This window comes from Engraulis encrasicolus, chromosome 11, assembly GCF_034702125.1.
Source record: "Engraulis encrasicolus isolate BLACKSEA-1 chromosome 11, IST_EnEncr_1.0, whole genome shotgun sequence".
NCBI classification, from domain to species: domain Eukaryota; kingdom Metazoa; phylum Chordata; class Actinopteri; order Clupeiformes; family Engraulidae; genus Engraulis; species Engraulis encrasicolus.
The window spans coordinates 31,882,954-31,906,219 of record NC_085867.1 but is presented as its reverse complement, the minus strand read 5'-3'; the positions used below and the strand labels follow the sequence as shown (position 1 = coordinate 31,906,219).

The following is a 23,266-nucleotide window of genomic DNA, read 5'->3' as shown; positions in this document are numbered from 1 at the left end:
AAAAAGACCTTTAATTAAGAATCTAGAGTCGCCTTGTGACAGTCACCAGGTTTTTGTCACACAGAAATATAACCACCTTTCTCTTCTAACAAATGGCCTAAAAACAATGGCTCTGTCACTGCATTTTGAAATAATGAATCAGAATAATTACTCGGCTTTCTTTCCATCTGATTCTGCACACTCACCTGCATGCATTTTATTTCTCTAAATGAATGCCTTGAATAGGCCTGTGACCAAACGCAGGTGGCTTTCGTTTTCAGTGACTGTGACACCAGCTTTCAGTTTGTCTGTTTTGAGCATTAAGTACAACAGGGCTGATGCTCGCCAGGATATCGCCTTACATCACGCACATCCCCGTGAGTCCAAAACTCAGTTTGATAGATCAACCCCACTGCACCCGAACCCCAGCGCACCGCACTGCTCACTATGGAACTCCATAGGCACGGCCAGGTTTGGCACAGTGTCCAGCCTCGTGCGATATCTTAGATGAAGCAGCTGTGTCCTGGTGCATTTCTCTTACTTGCATTTCTTTTACTCTGACTTTCTCTCTCTCTCGTTGGGTCCATTGAACTTTCTCGACCATTCCCCGTCTCTCTTTCGCTCTTATTCTCCCTCTTGCAAGCACTCTTCTCTCTCTCCATCTATGTCTGTTGCTCTCTCCCCGTCACTCCATCTCTCTCTACCCTTCTCTCTGTGTCCATCTCTGCCAGAGAGAGAGAGAGAGAGAGAGAGAGAGAGAGAGAGAGAGAGAGAGAGAGAGAGAGAGAGAGAGAGAGAGAGAGAGAGAGAGAGAGAGAGAGAGAGAGAGAGAGAGAGAGAGAGAGAGAGAGAGAGACAAAAGCGATAGAGAGCGCATTAGATGCGTGGGTGCGTTTTGGTGATGGAGAGAGAGAGAGAGAGAGAGAGACAGAGAGAGGGAGAGAGAGAGAGAGAGAGAGAGAGAGAGAGAGAGAGAGAGAGAGAGAGAGAGAGAGAGACAGTTGTTTATGTGTGCTGGTCAGATCCTGGATCCTTCCTAACCAAGCAAGGCCAGGAAGATGGGCCAAGAAGGAGGAGAGCAGAGGGCGGACGGCGGAGGGGGGAGAGGAGGAGAGGAGGGGAGGAGGTGCTGGAAGATGGTGGATGGAGGAGAGGAAAGAGGAGGGAAGGGGGATTGAGAAGCATTAATCTCTCTTAACGTCTGTGATCTGGGCATTGCGGCCACCACTGCTCTTATTAATAAAGGTGATGAGAGAGCGGAGAGGGTGGAGAGGCTGAGTGAGGAGAGTTGGAGGGGGTAGAGAGAGGTGGAGGGAGGGGAGAGAGAGGTGGAGGAGGGAGAGAGATGGAGGAGGGAGAGAGGTGGAGGGGGGAGAGAGAGGTGGAGGGAGGGGAGAGAGAGGTGGAGGGGAGAAAGAGAGAGGCTGAGGGTGAGGGAGTGAAGGAGAAAGGCAGATGGTGGGGAGAGGTGGAGGAGGAGAGACCTAAACAGGCATACAGCGAAAAAAGGAGCAAAATAGAATACTTAAAATCACAAAATACGGTTATAGAGAGGAAATGGCTGAGAAGCATACGTATTTAGTGTGTGTGCGTGTGTATGTGGTAGGGGCAACTTAAGTTACAGAGAGAAACAGACACACTCACACATTTACACATGCATACTGTAGACACCTATACATGTTCACCTTATTTTAGAGCATAAAGCCGCAGCACCTCTCTAGATCAAGCGGTCACAGAGACGACACTGTGGTATATGGGTGGTTGACATGACGCCCTGTTTTTACGTAACATTAGTTAAAAACTTACAAAATTGATATCTTTCCTCTTGAAAACAAATGTAAATGAAAGAAGATGTGGTACATCATGTTTCATATTAGTCTTAGATGAGAAGAAACATTTTTGTTCAGATTTATGGAAAGGTTTATATGTCAAATGTCCTGTGATGTGACTGTAACATTAATACAACCTGGAATATATACAGCTATAAAATAATAAACCAACAACATTTTGAATCATTTAGAAAGCATTTGGCATGATTGCATAAATATTAACCTTATATTAAAAAATATGAATGTGAAAACTCTTCCAAGGAAACAAAACGATATCTTTAGAAAAGTAACCCCGCACTTAAAGTAGGCTACCTTCGGATTGGTAGATGCTAGGAAAATACCGTTTTCAGGTATGGAAAGCTGGGGTTCTCAGCTTTTAAACAAGACCCATGGTGTGTCTTAAGGTCTAATTAAAAATATTCTGTCGAACATCGAAAAAATGTACTTTTGAATGGGTTTCAATGGCTCCAAGCCAGGGTTGTCCACCAGCAGCTGTAGATCGCCACCAGGGGCAGCACTATGACGTCAACTGCAACCCAAGAATTCCACGAACCACTGAGTGCTTTCTTTTTTTCAATTTTTCCCCCCAATTTTTCCACCCATTTTTTGAGGAAATGGAATATATTTCCTCCTTTTATTGTGTTACGGCCTTAAACGTCAACCATCCATATAACTCTGAGATGCAAACTGCACACTGCCTGGATAAAGCGATGAGCTAAAGAGGTCCCCTATTTAGACCTGCAAAGTTGGAGGGTTAGAGTATTGCTGTATGAGGTGTGTGTGTGTGTGTGTGTGTGTGTGTGTGTGTGTGTGTGTGTGTGTGTGTGTGTGTGTGTGTGTGTGTGTGTGTGTGTGTGTGTGTGTGTGTGTGTGTGTGTGTGTGTGTGTGTGTGTGCGTGCCTTGTGTGTGTTTAAGGGGGTACGGGTGGTTGGATACAGAGATCATGAAAAATTGGGGTAGAGAAAGACCAGAACTAGAGTGTGTTTGTGTGTTTGTGTGTGTGTGTGTGTGTGTGTGTGTGTGTGTGTGTGTGTGTGTGTGTGTGTGTGTGTGTGTGTGTGTGTGTGTGTGTGTGTGTGGTGGCTGCAGATAGGCAAATAGCCCCAAATGAGCTAAGGCCTCCTGCTCCAGGAGAGCACAGAGAGGTCACTTCCTGTCACATGACAAGCACACGGTGCACTCCATGGCCTCAGCTCCAATCGCTCTCTCTCCATCCCTCTCTTTCTCTCTGTCTCTGCCTCTCCGTCTCTATCCCTCTTAGTCTCTCTCTCTCTCCAAGTACACGACAGACTGTTTAGCCTTAGCTCCAATCGCTCTCTCTCTCCGTCTCTCTCTCCCTCTCCAACCTCTCCACTCGTTGGCCATGGATGCAATCATTCTCTCTCTCTCCATCTCTCTCTCTTCCTCTCTCCCTCTCTGTCTCTTCATCCCCCACCCAAACTCTCTTTCCCTCAACTCTTTGGCCTTAGTTTCAATTGCTCTCTCTGCACCTCTCTCCCCTCCATCTCTTCAATCTCTCCCTCTTGTTCACCTCTCTCACACCTCTCCGGCTCAGTCTCTCTCTCTCCCCCCATCTCTTTCTCTCTTTCCTCTCCTCTCTCAATCTCTCTCCCTTCAGCCCGCTCTCCTTCTCTCTTCCATCTATCTCTCTTTCATCTCTCCTTCTCTCACACACACACACACACACACACACACACACACACACACACACACACACACACACACACTCTCCTTCTCTCTCTCTCTCTCTCCGTGTCCCTCGCTCCCCCCTACTACAAAGGGTTTGCCGTGGCTATCGATCACCCTCCCTCTGAAGCAGTGCTGGAACAAGCAGGCGGGGTCATAACAGTACACGAACCCACTGTGTGAGAGAGAGAGAGAGTGAGAGACTGAACGTGTGCACACACAATCACTGGCTGGACTGGGCTGGTCAGAACATCATTCGTTTTTGTAGGTGGGCTGCTTTAAAGTAATGGCTTGAGAGATGGATGAGAGTGAGACCACGAACGCAGGTCAAGCTGGTCCACACTCCACAGGTCTGCCTCATCATTTCTTTTCTGTAGGTGGGCCACTTAAAAGTTTTTTTTTAATTTTAAGAGGTGTGTGTGTGAGTGTGTGTTTGCACACGTACACACGTGTATACGTTTGTGTGTGTGTGTGTGTGTGTGTGTGTGTGTGTGTGTGTGTGTGTGTGTGTGTGTGTGTGTGTGTGTGCTGTAGGTTCAAAAGAAAGCAGCATAGGGAGTGGGAGATAGATGGATGAGGTCCCTTATGAGGGGAGAGGGCTCTGCCACACAGTGACCAAAGGAACCGGCGGTGACCGCCATCTCAACTCGGGGAACTGTGTGTGTGTGTGTGTGTGTGTGTGTGTGTGTGTGTGTGTGTGTGTGTGTGTGTGTGTGTGTGTGTGTGTGTGTGTGTGTGTACAATGTGTATGTGTGTGCGTGTACGCGTCTTATCTAAGAGACTGTGGCCATGTTCAATGTGCCAATGTGTGTTGTGTTGTGTTGTGTTGTGTTGTGTTGTGTTGTGTTGTGTTGTGTTGTGTTGTGTTGTGTTGTGTTGTGTTGTGTTGTGTTGTGTTGTGTTGTGTTGTGTTGTGTTGTGTTGTGTTGTGTTGTGTTGTGTTGTGTTGTGTTGTGTTACCTCTGGGGAGCTGGTCATGTTGACTATGATGAGCTGGGGAGACTTCATGGAGATCTGGCCCAGCTGATTGAGGGGGAACTTGCCGTCCGCCGTAGAGACTGTGATGTGGTCCAACGCACCTGAGGAAAACAAAAACAAAAAACAAAAGATATGTTAAAGTTGCGTAGAGTGTGTAATACTGTGCATTTCCTTTTTGGTATGGTTGAACATTTAAAAATAAGTAGGTCACTCAATTACATTTGGGGGGGGGGGGGGGTTCAGATGTGGGTACGTATAACCAGTAAGAGTCCCTAAATTAATTAATAATTGGTAATTGTCTTGAATATGAACTGCAATGAATATGCGTTTTAGATAATCCACAAAAAACAAAAAACAAAATCATTTAATCCACAATACTGGCATTACCTACTTAAACACCATTGACCCATGTATATAATACAAACATGGAGAAAAAGTCCCACATTAAAAGGTGAAAATTAAAAATATATAAGTAAGTTTAGAATAAAACAGGCCTAATATGTTGTTTAGTCCACAAAACACATTGACCAGAACTGTTTAAAGCATGCAATGAAAGCAGCCTCTTTTCCACATTGTAATGAATTATCATTAACTATGTTGTGACATGAATCGCCACTAAAAATGAACTGTGTGTGTGCGTGTGTGCATGTGTGCGTGTGCTTGAGTGCATGTGTGCGCATGTGTGTGCGAGCATGTGCATGTGTATGTGAGCATGTGTGTGTAAGTTTGCGTGCGTGTGCGAGCATGTGTGTGTATAATAGCATGTGAATGTGTGTGTGTGTGCATGTGTGTGTGTGTGCATGTGTCTTCATGTGTGTGTGTGTGTGTGTGTGTGTGTGTGTGTGTGTGTATGTTGAAAGAGGTTTGTGGGACGCGTCTGCACTAGCTCTGCTTCTTTCATCTGCGCGCCTTCCTAAATATCAAAGTCACTCAGGCGCAAACATAAACAGCTCTGTCTCCCCAGACCTGTGTGCTCTCTCTATCGCTCACACTGAGTCAGGCCGAGAGAGAGAGAGAGAGAGAGAGAGAGAGAGAGAGAGAGAGAGAGAGAGAGAGAGAGAGAGAGAGACAGAGACAGACTCACACTTTACCATGCCACCCCCCTTCATCCACTTCTCTCCCCAACCTCTCCAGCTTTGTTTGTTTGTTTGTTTGTTTCTTTCTTTCTTTCTTTCTTTCCCTTTATTTCTAGAGCCTCACTCTCCTCTGTGCTCCCCACCTCCAAAATGCCATTCTTTGCCTGCCTTCCCTCCTCTGTCCCTTCCCACCCATCTTTCCTTACTTTCTTTGCTTCTTTCTAGAGCCTCACACCCCTACATGCCACCCGCTAGTGGCGTAAATAATAATCGAAATGTATCGATGAATCAATCATATGGCGACGATATAATTGAGTGATATTGTATCGTATCGTAGGGCATTCTTGAGTATCGAAAATAATCGAATTGCTGGTCCCTGTCCGATGCCCTTGTTCCATAACGTAATAGAAGTACAAAAGTAACTGGAAAAAAATCTAATCGAATCGTATCGCATTGTGGGGAATTCTTAAATATTGAAAATAATCAAATCCCTGCTTTAAGAAATCGATACCGTATCGTATCGTCATGGAGGCTGTGATTTACACCTCTACCACCCGCCTCTCTCCTCTATTCCTCCTTCTTGACTCACCCACCTTTCCTTCGTTCCTTCTTTCTTTCTCGAGCCTCACATCCCTCCATGTCTTCACCACAGACGCCCTTCTTCCTCCATGACTCACTTTCTCACTAAAGTCTCCTTTCTTTCTTTCTTTCTTTCTAGAGTCTCACACTCTTAACGCCCCTGACCCCTAATACCCACCTCTTCGCCTGCTCTCCATTCCCCCATCCCGCTCGTTTTTCTCACCCTCCAGACGGAAGAGCCAGAGCCCAGTGCCCGCCACGTCTCCTCTCCTCATCTGTTTCACCTCATGCAGTCACTGCTGTTTCCTCCCCTCCCTCTCTCTCTCTCTCTCCCTCTTTCCAATTCTCTCTCCATCCCTCTTCTCCATGACCTCCTCCCCTCCCTCCCCCCTCTTCATTCTCGTCTGCTTCAGCTCACGCAGGCACTGCTGTTTCCTCTCTTTCTCCTTCTCTTCTCTCACTCTCTTCCTCCATCTTCTGCCTAAAATCACTCTCTACGAGCCTCCTACTCCTGCCAGGGCCGGGGGTGAAAAGGTAGAGGAGAGGGGATGAGAGGAGAGGAGAGGAGAGGAGAGGAGAGGAGAGGAGAGGAGAGGAGAGGAGAGGAGAGGAGAGGAGAGGAGAGGAGAGGAGAGGAGAGGAGAGGAGAGGAGAGGAGAGGAGAGGAGAGGAGAGGGGGATGATGGGACTGGTGGTGGTGGTGGTTTGTGTGTGTGGTGGATCTCAGGAGTATAGGGGGGAGAGGAAACAATACGGTCTCCCATCACTCTTTCTGAGCTTTGATCTTTGTATTTAAAAGACTTATGTTACTAGAGAATGAGTGTACGTGTGTGAGTATGTATATGTATGCGAGTGTGTATCTTTCTGTGTGAGTGTGAGTGGACGTGTGTGTGTGTGTGTGTGTGTGTGTGTGTGTGTGTGTGTGTGTGTGTGTGTGTGTGTGTGTGCGTGTGTGTACAGTAAAGTGTATGTTTTTCTGTTGTGGGAGGAGCGGGTGCACGCATTTGAAATCTTATTCTGATGCAGCAGCAGCTCTTTCTGTCTTGTGCATATGCAGGCAGGTGGATGTTTGCCAGCGATTCAGACAGATGGCAACAGTACACACACACACAGAGAGCTTTGGTCTCTTGGCTCTCCTTCAGACATCCGAACCTAAAGCCTCCTTTTGATATGATCGATCGGTGATCCGCTATCATCAGCATCATCATCATCATCGTCATTGCATCAACCCTAAGTCTGCACACAGCATCAATTGAGATGGGGAGAGAGGGAGAGAGAGAGAGAGAGAGAGAGAGAGAGAGAGAGAGAGAGAGAGAGAGAGAGAGAGAGAGAGAGAGAGAGAGAGAGAGAGAGAGAGAGAGAGAGCGAGAGAGAGAGAGAGAGAGAGCACATTCATGCTATGCCAATTGTGAAGCCTCGTAGACATCAGCAGCACTGTAACCCGAAAGAAAGAAAAAAAACAACACACTGCTGAAGGTATTATGGTTACCTAACCGGAGGTGCAGTCGCACTGTCTCTCTCTAACCACAAAAGAAGAATGAAGGGAGGAGATGACGATACAAATACAATACACTACACTCGACAAGCCGGCACACGAGACCACATGGGCAGAGTAATGGTACTGTCGTGGCATCGTGTCACACTGAAGAAGGCACATGTCAAAAACACTTCATGCACGGAGCGGTTTCATTTTACGAATTTTTGAGTTTATCATTAGGGCCAGCAAATTGACTTTTTGATACATACGATCAGAGCCGCTGACAGCTTTGGCTGGGCCCAGGACAAAGTCATCTGAAAGGGACCCCGACCCAATACATTAAATGTAAAGAGGACCCAATTATGGGCCCCCTATTTCTCAAGGCCAGGGACAATCGTCCCCTTTGTCCCCCCCTGTCGGCACTTGTGCATACGATATGCGTAAACCCAGCTTTAAAACTCAGCCCCCAAGTTAGGGGGCAGCCGTGGCCTTTTGTGGTAAAGCAGATGGACTTTAGATCAGAGGACTGCTGGTTTGAATCCCACCTTTCCACTCCATCTCACTCCATAGCTGAAGTGCCCTTGAGCAAGACGCCTAACCCCACATTGCTCTAGGGGCTGTAACCAATACCCTGTAATGATAATAACTGTAAGGGCTTCCGCACATAGGCTCCAACGAAGTGCTGCGCACTGCTCCGCAAAAGTTCGATTTCATTATTTTCAATAGAACCCCGCACAAACCCCGAATTCTGTCGGAAGCAAAAGTGCGCCGCAGTGCTGTCGGAGCCAATGTGCGGCCGGCCTAAGTCGCTTTGGATAAAAGCGTTAGCTAAGTGTGATGTAAAACTCAGCGTTTCCCCCAGCACCTCATTGTTAAGGCGACAACAAGCACCTACCACCTTGACTAGGACCCCTGACTAGATAAAGACTTTGTGTTGTCAATGTAATACCTAAAGGTTTTTACATCATATTTTACACGAACACAGCGTCTCTGATACAGGCCATCCTCACACTACCTTGAATAACGCAAATTCTGCACTGAAAACGGCCATGATATCCTAGACTTGAATCAATATGGGTCTACGTCAGTGGCTCTCAACTTTTTTTTTAAACCAACGACCTCATCATATTAAGCATCCCAAAATGCCCTTGACCACATCATAAGCCTGTCAAGGACCGCCTTAGTATTAATAAAAATAAAAATAGACTAATACCTTCCGATGGCAACTGAGCATCCCACCTCTCAGATGTAATCATCTCAATGCCCCCCTAGGGCTCCCTAATGCCCCCTGGGGAGCTGTAGAGCCCCTGTTGAAGAAACACTGTCTACGAAGCATGTAGTGTTGCTAGGCTAGTAGTACAACTCACCACATCAGAGCCTCACAACAGTACCTGTGTCTCTCTTATCTTCATCTGTGGGTCTAGCACGACTAGGTTACAAAAACACACTGCGTCAGAGCTTGACAGTGCTACCTGCGTCTCTCTTTTGTCTTTTCACATCTGCATGCGTTCGCCAAGAGGATGTGGTCTGGTCTGGTCCCCCCACTTACTTACTATCACAGCAAGAGAAAGGTAATCAAAAAATGCTCGTTATCTTAAATGGGGCCCCCTTTTTTCTAGCTCCCCCCCGACAGTGCCCATCTGATAAAGGCTCCAATCAAGTCTCAATTCTGAAAGATACCGCTCTGACCTGGAAACGCGTACATGCATTCAAATAGCATCTGCAATTTTCAGAGGGGAAATTGTGTCCTCCAATGGCATTTTTCTTTTGTATCCCCCAACTAACAACAATAGCCAATGGAAGTGGAGCTGGGTTTTTTGTGGCGTCTGGTTGTGAATGAATTGCTAACATGTGGAGTAAAAGCAGATTGGTGAGTGTAGCAGATGGTTAAATATCTGCAGCTCATGTTGTGTGTGTGTGTACACAGGCATAATTTTACATCCCTTTGACATAATTCTAAATCCTCTGGAAGGGGAACATAAAAGCATTTTTACACAGATGAAAAAGGAAAATAACGTCTAAGGGCCAAATCTGCCCCCATTCACATTTCAGATACAGATGCCTGTATAACGACACTCAACAAAACACATTAAAAGAACGAACTGAACATCATTCATCAGCTAACTTCAGTGGCTGTCTTGGTTTACAATATTTAATGTCTCTGTTGTTCCATCAACCAGGTACAAGTGTAAGACTGTACTATTTGTAGTGGCAGTAGTAGTAGTAGTTGTTGTAGTAGTGGAAGTATAGTAACGCAACAGTGCATGCATATAGCAATGCATGTTGTTAGAATTAAAGTGTTACAGAGAAAGTTGTTGTCTGGCAAGGTGAACAGGAGTGTGGCAGACAGACAAGGTGAAACAGACACCCCCTTTCTTGCCCTCTGCCCAGGTTGCCAGATCGAGTGCCCAGTCATAATAATCACCCCCACCGCCCCCCCAACCCCAACCCCAACCCCACCCAGACTGTGGGTCACCACAGTAATCCAAGCACCACAGACACCCCTTCCCTTCCCTTCCCTTCCAGAGGTGACTTTCCTCTGCCCCCTACAATAAACACACAGAGGGTAATGGAACCCAGATGACTCGATTACTACACAGGGAGAGGGAGAGAGAGAGAGAGAGAGAGAGAGAGAGAGAGAGAGAGAGAGAGAGAGAGAGAGAGAGAGAGAGAGAGAGAGAAGGACGGAGACAGAGTCAGAGAAGGAGAAGGAGAAGGAGAGAAAGATAGAAACAGACACACAAACCCAAAGAGAAAAAAAAAATGATGTCATTTCGTTCCGACATCTCTTGGATGAATGGAATACCCCTGACAAGCCAAAGTCCCGCTGCTTCCACAGATAACTCTGCAGCTGCCCAGAGGAAACGAACGAGTGATGGAGAAGGACACATGGAAGAGTGTTGGTAAAAAAAGCAGGAGGGAGAGGAGGATGGGAGGTGAAGAGGTGAACAAGTGTGTGGTTTGGTGCCGTTTAATGGCAGAGAGAGAGAGAGCCGGAGAGAGAGAGAGAGAGAGAGAGAGAGAGAGAGAGAGAGAGAGAGAGAGAGAGTAGAGGGTTCTGCGGCCACCACTTCACTTCCGCAAGGTGACCTCCAGGTCTCGACCTTGAAATTGGACAGGTCCACTCAGGTGAAGGGTCGCGACCTGGATATACTAAAGGAAGTGCGGTGCACAAATTGGACTGACTTCTCCTACCCACATGAGTTCAGCAGTTCCACTGCACGGCAGGCTCTTTTGATACACGGTGTCCATTTAAATCAAAGGGGAGAAGCAGACAGCGTGTGTGTCTGGCTATATGCACACTGTGTGTGCGTGCGTGTGTGTGTGTGTGTGTATGGGGTACCGTAACTATTGATCCTAAATGATATCAAAAAAGGAAAAGTATAAGTCCAAAAAAGGAAGGAAAAGTGGAAGGAAGGAAGTGGACCTACACGTCACCCGGTACAGATGAGCACCTGAGTAATATTACCCTGCAAAGTCTCCTGAGCGCTTTAAGCCCTTTAGTGTCTTCTCAAGGAAAAGTATAAGTTTCAAAATTCTCTTTCCAGGATTCTCTCCATTCATTGTCTGAGATGTTTATCGCCATTTCCTTCTCCCATTTCTCTTTTGCATTATACATCATCTTTTCCATTTTTTGTATTGTTTTATAGGCCCCTGCTAATCCACCTCGACTTTCCTTTTTGTTTCTATAATTTAACAGAAAATTTAACACACTGTTTGTTTCCTTTTCAGTATTTTGTTGAATGTAACTCCTTACCTGTAAGTATTTAAAGAAATGCTTTTGTGGTAGGTTGTAACTAGCTGCTAGGGTTTCAAATGTTTGAAGTATATTTTTTTCAGAGAGTTGTGCAAATATGGTTAATCCTGCTTCTGCCCACTGTTCCAAGATGTTATCCTGTGTTGCCTTGAAGTCTGGATCATACCTCATTTGTCTTAATCTCACACTGTTACTGTGGATTTTTAAATACTTACATAATCGTCTCCAGTTCTTTATTGTGTTACTGATGCAGAATGTTTGTAGGTATCGTTTTTGTGTATCTGTTTTGAGGAAAGGCAGTGAGCCGATCACACCATTTGATATTTCTTTTTCAATACTAATCCATTTTGTTCGAAGATCTCCTTCCATCCATTTCGTTATTGTTATAATCTGTGTTGCAAAAAAGTAATTTTGTAGATGTGGAACTCCTAAACCTCCTTCTTCTTTAGGTTGAGTAAGTATCTGAAATTTAATCCTGTGTTTTTTACCATTCCATATGAAATCGGAAAGTTTTTTATTCCATGTACTAAAGAATGTTGGTGGTAATACAATTGGTAATGCTTGAAATAAAAAGAGTAGTTGAGGAAGCACCATCATTTTAATAGTTTCAACCCTACTGTATATACCTTCAGGGATTAATTTCCACCTGTTAAGGTCGTTACCTATCTTCAATTCTAAAGCGGTATAATTGTTTTCGTATAAATCATTCAAATTTTGACTAATGCGTATTCCTAAATATTTAATAACTTTGGAGTCCCATTTAATACTGTACTGCTGTTTTAATGATGTATTCATTTCCCTTCCAATAGTTAAAGCCTCACATTTGGTTTTATTAATTTTGTATCCTGAAATATTACTGTATTCTTCTATCTCACCCATCAAGTGCTGTAATGAATGCTCTGGGGAAGTCAGATAAAGTATAATGTCATCAGCGAATAGTGATAATTTATGCGTTTCCTTTCCAATTTCGATCCCTTTAATATTTTTATTTTGCCTTATAGCTAATGCTAAAATTTCAATATATATTGTAAAAAGAAGTGGGGAGAGAGGGTCACCTTGTCTTGTACCCTTTTGAATGGTAAATTGTCTGGATAATGTACCGTTTGTTTTGACTGTTGAAACAGGTTTAGTGTATATTGCTTTAATCCATTGGCAGAAATTTCTCCTCTAAGCCAAAACTTAACATTGTTTCAAACATAAATGGCCATTGTGCTAGATCAAAAGCTTTTTCTGCATCTAAAGTCAACATAAGTAGAGATTCCTTTTCCTTTTTTTTTACATAGTCAATTATATTTAAAGTTCTTCTTATGTTGTCTGTTAGAAGGCGACCTGGTATAAATCCACATTGATCAGTATTTATAATATCTGAAATAATGTGTTTTAATCTTTTTGCAAGGATTGATGTTATTATTTTGTGGTCTGTATTTAATAATGATATTGGTCTATAAGATGCACAGTCTCTTGGATCTTTCCCTTCTTTATGGATCAGAGTGATTGTGGAAGATGACCAAGTTGGGGCCCATCTTCCTGTGTCTAGCGCATGATTATAGGCTTGTACCAGTATGGGGCTAAGTTGATCTTTAAGTGCTCTATAGAATTCATTTGTGAAGCCATCGTCACCTGGTGATTTCCCTTGTTTTAAACCTTGAATTTCCATATTTACTTCTTCCAAGGTAATAGGCATTGTTAACATTTTATTTTTGGCTGGTGCTACTTTTGGTATTTCAAGCTTTTTAAGATAGTTCTGGATATGTTCTTTATCTACTTCTTTGTCTGTCTTATATAGTTCTTCATAATATTTTGCAAATTCTTCTGCTATCTCATCTTTGTCCCTTATCACTTTATCTTGCTCACTGTTAATTTGCGTTATATGTGTCCTCTTTTGTTGTTTCTTTAATTTGTAGGCCAGTACTTTCAGTGCTTTTGGTCCTCCATCATACTGCTCCTGTTGCGTGAATTTCATTAATTTTTCAATCTCCATCATACGCAGTTTATCTAATTTTTTCCTTTTATCTTCCAGTTCTAACTTCACCTCTTTATTATTTGTCCGGCTGTGTTGCAACTCTAAAGATTTTATTTCATGCGTTAATTGTTTTTCAAGTGCGACTTTTGATCTACTTCTCGCGGAGGAGTAAGATATAATTATTCCTCTTAACACTGCTTTCATTGTTTCCCATAAAGTAACTGGGTCTATATCCGGTGTATCATTCATTTCCATATATAATTTTAATTCCAATTTCATTTTTTCAATAAATGCAGTTTCTCCTAATAGTGAATTGTTCAGTGTCCACAAAGATTTGCCCTTTTTTCCATTAAGATTTAAAGTCAAAGAAATAGCGGCATGGTCAGATATATTAATGGAGCTAATCTGACATGTTTTAACGAGATGAGTATTGTTTTCGTACATAAAGAAGTAATCTAATCTATTGTATATTGAGTGCCTTCCTGAATAACAGGTGTATTCTTTTTTCCCTGGGTGGAATTCTCTCCATACATCAACTATTCCTAATTCTAGACATGCTTTCCTTAATACATCAGCATTCTTTTCAGCTTTGTGTACCCTAGAGCTTGTTGAATCTAATTTGTTATTCATTATCAGATTTAGGTCTCCTGCCATTATAACTACTCCCTTTGCCTTTGTTACTAGCATGTCAAGTATCTGGGTCATTAATTCAGTACTTGTATCTGGTGGGTAGTATATATTTAAAAAAGAAAACTGTCTCCCTCCTATTCTTCCCACTACCAATACATACCGTCCGTCTTTGTCCATATAACAGTCATCCATTTCAAAGGCTATATGTCTTTTAATTATTATTGCTACTCCCCTTTGCTTTGTGTTATATGAACTAAAATAAACTTCACTATTTGTGATTTTCTTTAATTTCTCATGTTCATCTTTCTCTAAATGAGTTTCTTGTAGGTACATTATGTCCGCCTTCTCATTTCTCATTACCAATAAGATCTTCTTTCTCTTAATAACATTATGCATTCCATTTACATTCAGTGATATTATTTTTAGATCAGTCATTGTCTAATTGAATAAATGTAAGTACTCTTTGCAAATATTAAAATGTCATACATACCTATGTGTGTGTAAGATTGAATAGTTTCAGCATGTATATGTGTTGGTGTTAATAGGCCAGTAAAATGAAAGAGAAAGAAAGACAAAATACAGACAGAAAGAATTAAGCACATGCAATAGACAAAGACAAAACAAGTAGACGTGGACTCACATACAGTGATCTGGTTCCATATGTACCCCCTCCATGTAGGATGGTATCTTGTGGTGAGTGATGTTACTGGTATCCTTAGGATCTGGGTGTTTGCCAATGTTATCAGCAAACTCATTCCCAATTATGTCAGCTTGTTTAGCCCCCCCCTGCCCCCAACCCCGCCAGGTTCCATACGTTTAACCTACTTTCCCATATACTACATTTATATTTATATTGGACAAAAAAAATAAAAATGAAAAAATAAATAAATAAAAAATAATAATAATTAAAAAATAATAATAATAATAATAATAATAATACATAATAATAATAATAATAATAATAATAATAACAATAACAATAATAATAATAATAATGATGAAAAAGATAAAAATAAAATAATAATAATAATAATAAAAAATAATAATAATAATGAAGAAGATTAAAATGTAAATAATAATAATAATAATAATAATAATAATAATAATAATAATCAGAAGATCCAAAACAGTCGAAGGACAGCTCCTTCTTACTTTGTAACCAACACAGAGGCTGAAAAGGTATTAACTAAAGTAGGTCTCCTTGCTGAGATGTAAAGTTAGGTAAAAGTGTCTATGCAGTAGGCCTATGCCTGTATTTTCTAAATATTAACTTCAGCCGTCCGAAAATGAGAAGACAGAGATAAATAAATAATTAAATAAATAAATAAATAAATAAATAGATAAATAAGGATAAAAAAAGAAAAGAAAAGAAAAAGAAAGACCCTAAATATCGAAGTTAAGGAATCAGTACATTTCAGCACCCACCCAGACAATGAATGGAGAGAATCCTGGAAAGAGAATTTTGAAACAACACAAACAAAGTACTGGAGGGAGTTTGGCTGGAAAATAAATCAAAGGTTCTTTTTGGTACCAATTCAGAGTGTTCATTTGCTAGGATCTGAAGGGAAATGCTGGAGAGGCTGTGGGGAGCAAGGTACACATACACATGTGTTTTTCTCATGCCATAAAATTACACCATTCTGGGAAGAAGTGAAACGAGCCATTTCACATATTTTTGGACTAAAAGAACCTCTAAAGCCAATTCATCTCTTAGGCATTAACATAGCACACATAATTAAAAGAAAACAATATAAACTATTCAACCTTTTAAGACTAACAGCAATAAAACAGATCACTAGGTTATGGAAACAGCAAAAACAACCAGAATTAAGATTATGGTACAATACGATAGAGAAGGTACTAGATATGGAAAAAAATATATTTGCCTCCAGAAATAACATAGAAAAATGGAATAAGTTGTATCCAAACAACTTACTTAATAAAACGCACAGTTTCTTTAAAAGATAATGAAGGTTATATCACAAGGATCACATTAGAAGACAAACGGTATACATATTCAGTGTAATAAGATGCATTTCAAACAGCAAACTATATATATATTGAAGACTTTCTTACATACCCACATACATGACACAACACTACAGCACGTACAGGACACAACACTACAGCACATACATCTCACACACTTGCACACACACCTCACACACTTGCACACAGACCAGTGAATTATATCTTCTCTCTCTCTCTCTCTCTCTCTCTCTCTCTCTCTCTCTCTCTCTCTCTCTCTCTCTCTCTCTCTCTCTCTCTCTCTCTTTATGTTTTTATGTTCTCATACTCTCTTTTGTTTTGTCTTTTGTGCTTATTGTATGCGTCAACTGTCTAGTGTCGATTTAATGTACAAAAAAAAAGAAAAAAAGAAAAAGGATTTATAGAAGTACAGAAGTGTGCATGTGAAGGGAAATGGACCTCTGGGGATGGGTATTGTTTACTGGAAACTGAAATGATTATTGAACTGTATAGTACTTGATGTGTGATGTTGGTGAACTGCCGAACCATTGTCCAAGATTCTGTTGGTAAACTACATTGAGATATTGTACACTAAGCTACTTTCTATAAATAAAGTAATAAAAATAAAAAAAAGGAAAAGTATAAGTATGAGAATGTGTGAAAGTGTGTGTGTATGTGAGTACGAGAATAAGTGCATGTTCGAGTATGTGTGTGTGTATGTGTGTGTGTGTGTGTGTACATTAGCACACGTGTTGTGTGCTGACCTGGAGCGGTCCTGATGTTGAGGTTTCTGCTAAAGTCGTCTTTGAGGGAGTCCAGCACGGAGGCCATGTCCCCCTGCACCTCCTCCAGGCTGATGATGTCCTCCACCAGAGATGCCTTGATGCTCACCTTGGACGCCTGAGCCTTCGCTTTCACTAAGACACACATATACATATACAAATACAAATACAGAGAGAGAGAGAGAGAGAGAGAGAGAGAGAGAGAGAGAGAGAGAGAGAGAGAGAGAGAGAGAGAGAGAGAGAGACTTGACTTCCAAACGTAATTTATTACACATTCTTTCTTACAAATTCTTTACAAAAGACAAGCAGTTTAAAGAACAAAAGACAAGTAGTGATGCTGGCTATGATTATGTCTTCGATTGTAAGTCGCTTTGGTTATAAAGCGTCTGACAAATGCAATGTAACTTAATGTAGATAAAAACAACATTTAAAATAAACTACACGATTACTACTTTGAGAGAGAGAGAGAGAGAGAGAGAGAGAGAGAGACAGAGACAGAGAGAGAGAGAGAGAGAGAGAGAGAGAGAGAGAGAGAGAGGTACATAGTCAGTACAAAAACAGAGAAATGAAAAGAAAGAAAGAAAGAAAGAAAGAAAGAAAGAAAGAAAGAAAGAAAGAAAGACACTAGATGAACAAAAACAGAAAGATACTGGTCAGAAAATCAACAAGAAAGAAAGAAAGGAGCAGACAGAAGAGAGAGAGAGAGAGAGAGAGAGAGAGAGAGAGAGAGAGAGAGAGAGAGAGAGAGAGAGAGAGAGAGAGAGAGAGGGAGGGAGGGAGAGAAAGAGATGTTGTAACATCAATAGCACTGCTAAGATTAAAGAGGTTGCCCTCATCCTTGTTCTCCCATGTGGCCCATGACAGGGCTCAGGAGCACTTAACAGAACCTACAACAAACACAAGCGCTCAAGAGGAGACTTACCGGCAAACAAAACCTACTCCAAACACACACGGACATGCACACACACACACACACACTCATGAAGAGGAGACTTACTGGCTAACAAAACATGCCCCCCACACACACACACACACACACACACACACACACACACACACACACACACACACACACACACACACACACACACACACACACACACACACACACACACACACACACACACACACACACACACACACACACACACACACACACACCTTTTGCCAGGATCTGAGGATAGACGACACAAGGAGGCTAGCTAGACAACACTAGACTAGACGGGTCTCCCACTCCACTCCACTGCACTGCACTCACCTTTGCTTTTCTTGGTGGCGTAAAAGCAGACTTGCGGTGGAGCAGGAGGACATGTGCTGGGGCTCTGCTGGAGGAGATGATGGGGGATGCGGGATGAAACCAGCCCCAGACGGGGTCTCAGCTGTGCAGTCACAGCCTGACTCAGGGCTGGGCGCAGCAAGCACACCTTGTTCAAGGCCATCCCTGCAATATAGGGGGGGATACAGATGACCGAGGAGCTATTGAAGACAAGTTACATTTAACTAAAGATATTTTTAAGGCTTTTGTGTCTTTATTTATGATAGGACAGTGAGAGAGGAAACAAGTGGGGAAAGCGAGACGGGGAAAGACTGGCAAATGACCAGACCAGGGCTGGAATCAAACCCGGGTCGCCGGCATAGTAACCCAGTGCCCTACCGTTAGGCCACAGTAGGGCCAACACTGAGACAATTCTTTTCTTCTTTTTTTACCGCTTTGACGGTAAAAGTTACCATCTTCGTCAGAGTCCTCATCACATTTATTTATAAAGCACTTCACAAACAACAACACTCTAACCAAAGGACAAGCGGGGTAAAGCTTGATAACAAGGACGAACAGAAGAGGACAACAAGAATAACAATAAATGACAATAAAAACAAAACCATGAGGTATTTTTGTGTTCAATACAATGCCAGGGCATTCAAATGGGATTTAAGGAGGAATTTCACAGCAGTCAAGGAGAGTGCCAAACGTGTGTGCAGTGGCAGTTCGTTCCAGAGCTTAGGAACAACCACTATAAGAGCCAAATCGCCAGAGCTTTTCAGCCTGGAGTGAGGGACAACTAGATTATTTTTGTCTCCTCACATTATTTTCTCTTTTTAAATTCAAAACATGATGATAACTATTGATGCCATACAAATATATATGAACCACACGGTCTATATGAGTAAATTATATTATTAAATTATTAAAGAAAACAGATGAATAATTGAAGCCTAAATATTCTGTGAAATCGGAATATAATCAATACTGTCATAGCCCATCATACGGACTTACAATGTAGTTATACTACAAGTATCAGAACTTCATGCCGTGTTATTTTAATTCTAAGTGGGCCGGCCTTATTCTCTACTACATAATTGTTGTGACATGTTATGCTGGACTACTACATTGTTTTTACAGTGTTTTGGGACCATGCTCATAGTGATACTTCACTCTAATGAAATTGAATTTAATTGAACTTGAATACAGTAGTAGTAATATGACGATGTATCTATGACCAGCAGAGGGAGCTAGTCCTATGAGCAGAGGAGGACTGATCATGGACCAAATGACCTGTGGTGGGATACACTTCTCAGTCAGTGTGTTGCAAAATCAATTATAAATTCTCCTTTTATCATGTGTCACTATGGAATAACGTGTAATGTCCAAAAACCATATACATGACTGAAACACTAATCCTAAAGTCTTACTCTTTTCATTGAGGTGCAGTGTGAGTACATAATGTTACATGCTGTAGTAGCCTGATTATTACACAATTCTTAATGACATAGACTGTAAGCTTAATACAGACTGATGAAATTCAAATGAAAAAGCATTACATAGCTCATAAAGTAAGCTTCAGATTTATAGTTAAATGATGTCATACATAACACTTACATAATACATAACTCACCTTAACATTTTAAAGGAGCACACAACATAAGCTTTGCCCAAAATCGCAAACTGTTAAATTATATTATACAGATGTGTTTCTGTTTAGCCGACATTTAGCATGTTTTAAAGACGTCAATATTGACCTTACCCTACCAGCATGACGGACCAAATCTCTTCAAATAAAAAGGGTCTACATAAGGTTTGCACACAAATTTGCAGTACAGAGTAGAGGAACATCCTCGGCCAATGTTATTCTTCTTCGTTGTAGGCACAGTTATGGTCTGTTAGTAGTTCTGTATGTATAATACAAACATTATCTCAACGACAAACTACGGACAATGACTTCTTTATCTTTGTGTGTGACTTAAACTGACTTAAAACATGGGTGCATGGCTGTATAGGGCTGCAACAATGTAGTTTTAGCCCTGCCAACTGGTCTAGACAGTAGGCACACAACACTGTACTTCATGTACTGCAGGATGTGGGGTATCATCTTAGTCAAAATATGACTTTGTTTTGTGCCTCAAGGGAGAGAGGGTGTGAAGGCCAACCTACCACCTGCAGTTTTGCACAGTTGCTAAGATACAGAGAGGTGTCTCAACTCCTTGAACCACAGCACCCAGAAGTGCCTTCTCTGTATTCAGGCAAAATGAAAACCATGATATTTATCTCGAGGTGATGCAGGTTTTAGTGACAAGTGAAATGTTGCAGCTAAGGGGTTAACACCGCAACACTACTCCCATGTCTTCACAGAAAAATCAACGCTGCAGGTTGGCTCATAGGTTTTGGGGGAAAGGGTGACTCGTGCTTCCTGCAAGAAAGAAATCCAAAAAGCTGAAGAATGTTTTTTTTTTTAAACCTTCCACAGGTGGTCTGTGGAGATACTGTATCTGCTTTTTGATTCTGTCATGTAGTGAATGAGACCAGCTGCCGTGCCCACATTGCGAGGCGGTCTCGTGAAAGAGCTCTGTTTGCATTTCAAAGCGTAAAAATCCTTATCATGAAAGACTAGGAAACAGCATGCTTTATATCGCAAGCTGTCATCAATCCTCAAAAGGCTAGTTTGGTCTCAGTATGATGGTGGGCCCCCCATAATACAGGACGAGGAGGTATTGCCTTTTTCTTTCACTTGTGGTCAGTTTTAGGCAGGAACATACTCTCAAATACATGTATGTGAGTTGATAAATTTGTATATCGTTATCCTGTCTGTGTCATATCATATTTCACACCATGTTTACTAATACAAAGTAACAACAGCACAGGCTTTAAAAAAAACAAGCCATCTCACGTCTTTCTTGACCCACTGACTTTCAGTTATGTAATGTACGCGAGATAAGTCTCCTCAAATCAGAACGATGTTTGAGCAACGTCAAAGCCATTTACATATGATACACTTTGTTGGCTGCATTACTGTCAAATGAATGCTAATAAACACCTAGCTCCACTGTACCATCAGATAAAGGTCGAGCTACAACTTGACTAGCTAACGTCAAGATACAGCTAATTAAAACAGCATGCCATTATATCCACAATGAATGCCTTATATAAACATACTGTGTGACACAGGAGCAGTTAATTGTGATACAACACTGGCATTAAAACAGCAACTGCACACCATACTTACTCAATTAATGCTGCTACATCAGCTCAAGTTCAAGGCATGCACAACGTGATGCAAGGTTTGAATGGCAACGTCATTTTCAGTCGACGGTGTTTTCCAGTAGCCAAGTGCTACGTCATTTACACATGAGGAAAACGACATCCGTTAGCGTCTTTGTTGATATGCTTGTTGTGTGAAAATAGTTGATAAACATAGCCGTTGGCGACAAAATAATCGATTGTTGAGTTATTTTCAACGACGCAATTATGTATTAACCATATAGAAGTGTATCTAACCACTGGATTTGTTCTGATTAGCTTCTCATCGGCAAAAGACGTCCCCGAGGCTGGTGAGTTTATTTGCCCTCATGAAGCAAGCTAATGTGTTGTTAATCAAACCAACCGACATTTTAACGGTCAAAATGAAATTATCGTATGTTGTCTTCTATTCCAACAAGGGTGAAACAGTTGTGATATTGCCCTAGCTCTAACCATGCAAGTGTGCATTGCATTCCGAACGACACAGTAACTGTATGCTAACGTGCTAGCTTGGTAATCCGACGAAATAACTATAGCATGGCTCCAAAACGTCGCCCAAACATCATAATGGAAATGGTTTACCTTTCAGCTAATACCAAGCGCTTACCTTGGCTAAGCAGGGGAGCTGAATAGGTTGGGGATGTCAGTTCCTCGTTTACCGGTGTCTTTACAAGCTCTCGGAAACGGCTTGTTACTCGACAACTGTGCTGTCAACAGAGAACCCTACAGCATTGGATGCACTGCACAACAATAACTCACTTGATTGTAGGCCTATCTCCAAATTTTCAGATACAGACATAAACAGCATTTGGGTCAAAGACGTCTCTGTCATTCAGTGTTACGGACACCTTCCGCCGACTGTAACTGCTAAAGAAAACAACATGATTTTTAAATTGTTTCAAGTGAATGGATGACAGCCGAGGCTTTCATGAATTCATTGTAACAATAACTAAATAAAAAGGGTCATGTTTTTACAGTTACAGTCAGCAGAAGGCATCCGTTACACTGAATGACAACGCCATTTTGCACGTCTTTGACCCATTTACAGCAAAATGACAGCACAAAGGTGGAATACTACCTATGGTGTGTAGTAGAAACACCCCAAGATAAGCAATACATAGCTAATTTCCTAAGGGGCCCAGAGAGTGGATATTTGTTTAAAATGTCAGGAGAATGGCACAAGGACAATGAGTTATTATGACCATGTAGATATGCACTCTTTCCCTCAGAATGAATGTCATGGAAGCGGTTGGACTGTTTGATAGAGGAACTCGCACACAGAGAGAGAAACTTTTTTCTCATATCATGTATTTTTTAATCTAAAAGGAGCCTTACCCTGAACGGTGCAAGAAGAAAAAGAAAAAAGAAACATTTCAGTCCCCCTGGACTTTCCACTGTGATTGGGCAGTTAGCCTACACAATAATGCATTGACAGTGGTTACTGGTGCGTTGCATTGCTTGATATTGTGGACGGGGACCTGTTCCCTTGCCTGTCCCCAGGTGCCAGATGTCTGCGTCAGCGTCAGAGTCCTTGGAGAATGCCTCCATCCTGTCGGACAGCGTGGCCCACGAGGGACACCGTCTGTGGATTGGAAACATCGACCCCAAAATCACAGAGTGAGTTTTGTTTTGTCACAGTTAGGCAAGCAGAGGTACCCCCCACCACAACACCCTCTTGCAAACACATGCACACACACGCACACACGCACACACACACTCAAACATGCACGCATGGACACACTCAAAATATACGCACTCATACTTAGACACAAAACACACATGCACACACACACACTCAAGCAAACATGCACGCATGTGCACTCTGAAAGCACCCCCCCCCAAGTCCCATCCACATCCCCATCCCCAGTCCTACGCAACTCATCTACCCCCCCCCCCCTCATGCACACACACAATATACACACGCACACACACACACACACACACACACACACACCGCTCCAAAAAAGTCAGTGTGTCCGTCCAGTCTCCCCCCCCCAAGTCCTCAGCGCCGCTACCCTCCCAGTCCCCCCTACCCTGTACCCCCTGCTGCC

At 42.2% G+C, this 23,266-nt stretch overlaps 2 protein-coding genes across 7 annotated transcripts in view; one reads left to right on the top strand and one right to left on the bottom strand.

Moving 5' to 3' along the window:
* mrrf (mitochondrial ribosome recycling factor) overlaps positions 1-21,286 on the bottom strand; it is a 32,166-nt gene extending 10,880 nt beyond the window's left edge. Inside the window, exons 1-4 of the mRNA XM_063210469.1 lie at positions 21,202-21,286; positions 17,964-18,146; positions 16,688-16,840; positions 4,456-4,574 (exon numbers count right to left, since the gene is read on the bottom strand). Coding sequence (XP_063066539.1) covers positions 4,456-4,574; positions 16,688-16,840; positions 17,964-18,144 — 453 coding nt within the window. The 5' untranslated portion in view covers positions 18,145-18,146; positions 21,202-21,286. The remainder of the gene's footprint in view (positions 1-4,455; positions 4,575-16,687; positions 16,841-17,963; positions 18,147-21,201) is intronic.
* Positions 20,468-23,266, top strand: part of rbm18 (RNA binding motif protein 18) — a 30,260-nt gene continuing 27,461 nt past the window's right edge. The window contains exons 1-2 of one of the 6 annotated variants that reach the window (XM_063210471.1): positions 20,468-20,686; positions 22,716-22,832. In XM_063210471.1, coding sequence (XP_063066541.1) covers positions 22,754-22,832 — 79 coding nt within the window. In that variant the 5' untranslated portion in view covers positions 20,468-20,686; positions 22,716-22,753. Of the gene's footprint in view, positions 20,687-21,319; positions 21,527-22,715; positions 22,833-23,266 lie in introns of those variants that run through there. The other 5 variants (XM_063210474.1, XM_063210470.1, XM_063210472.1 and 2 more) reach the window with 5 other exon arrangements.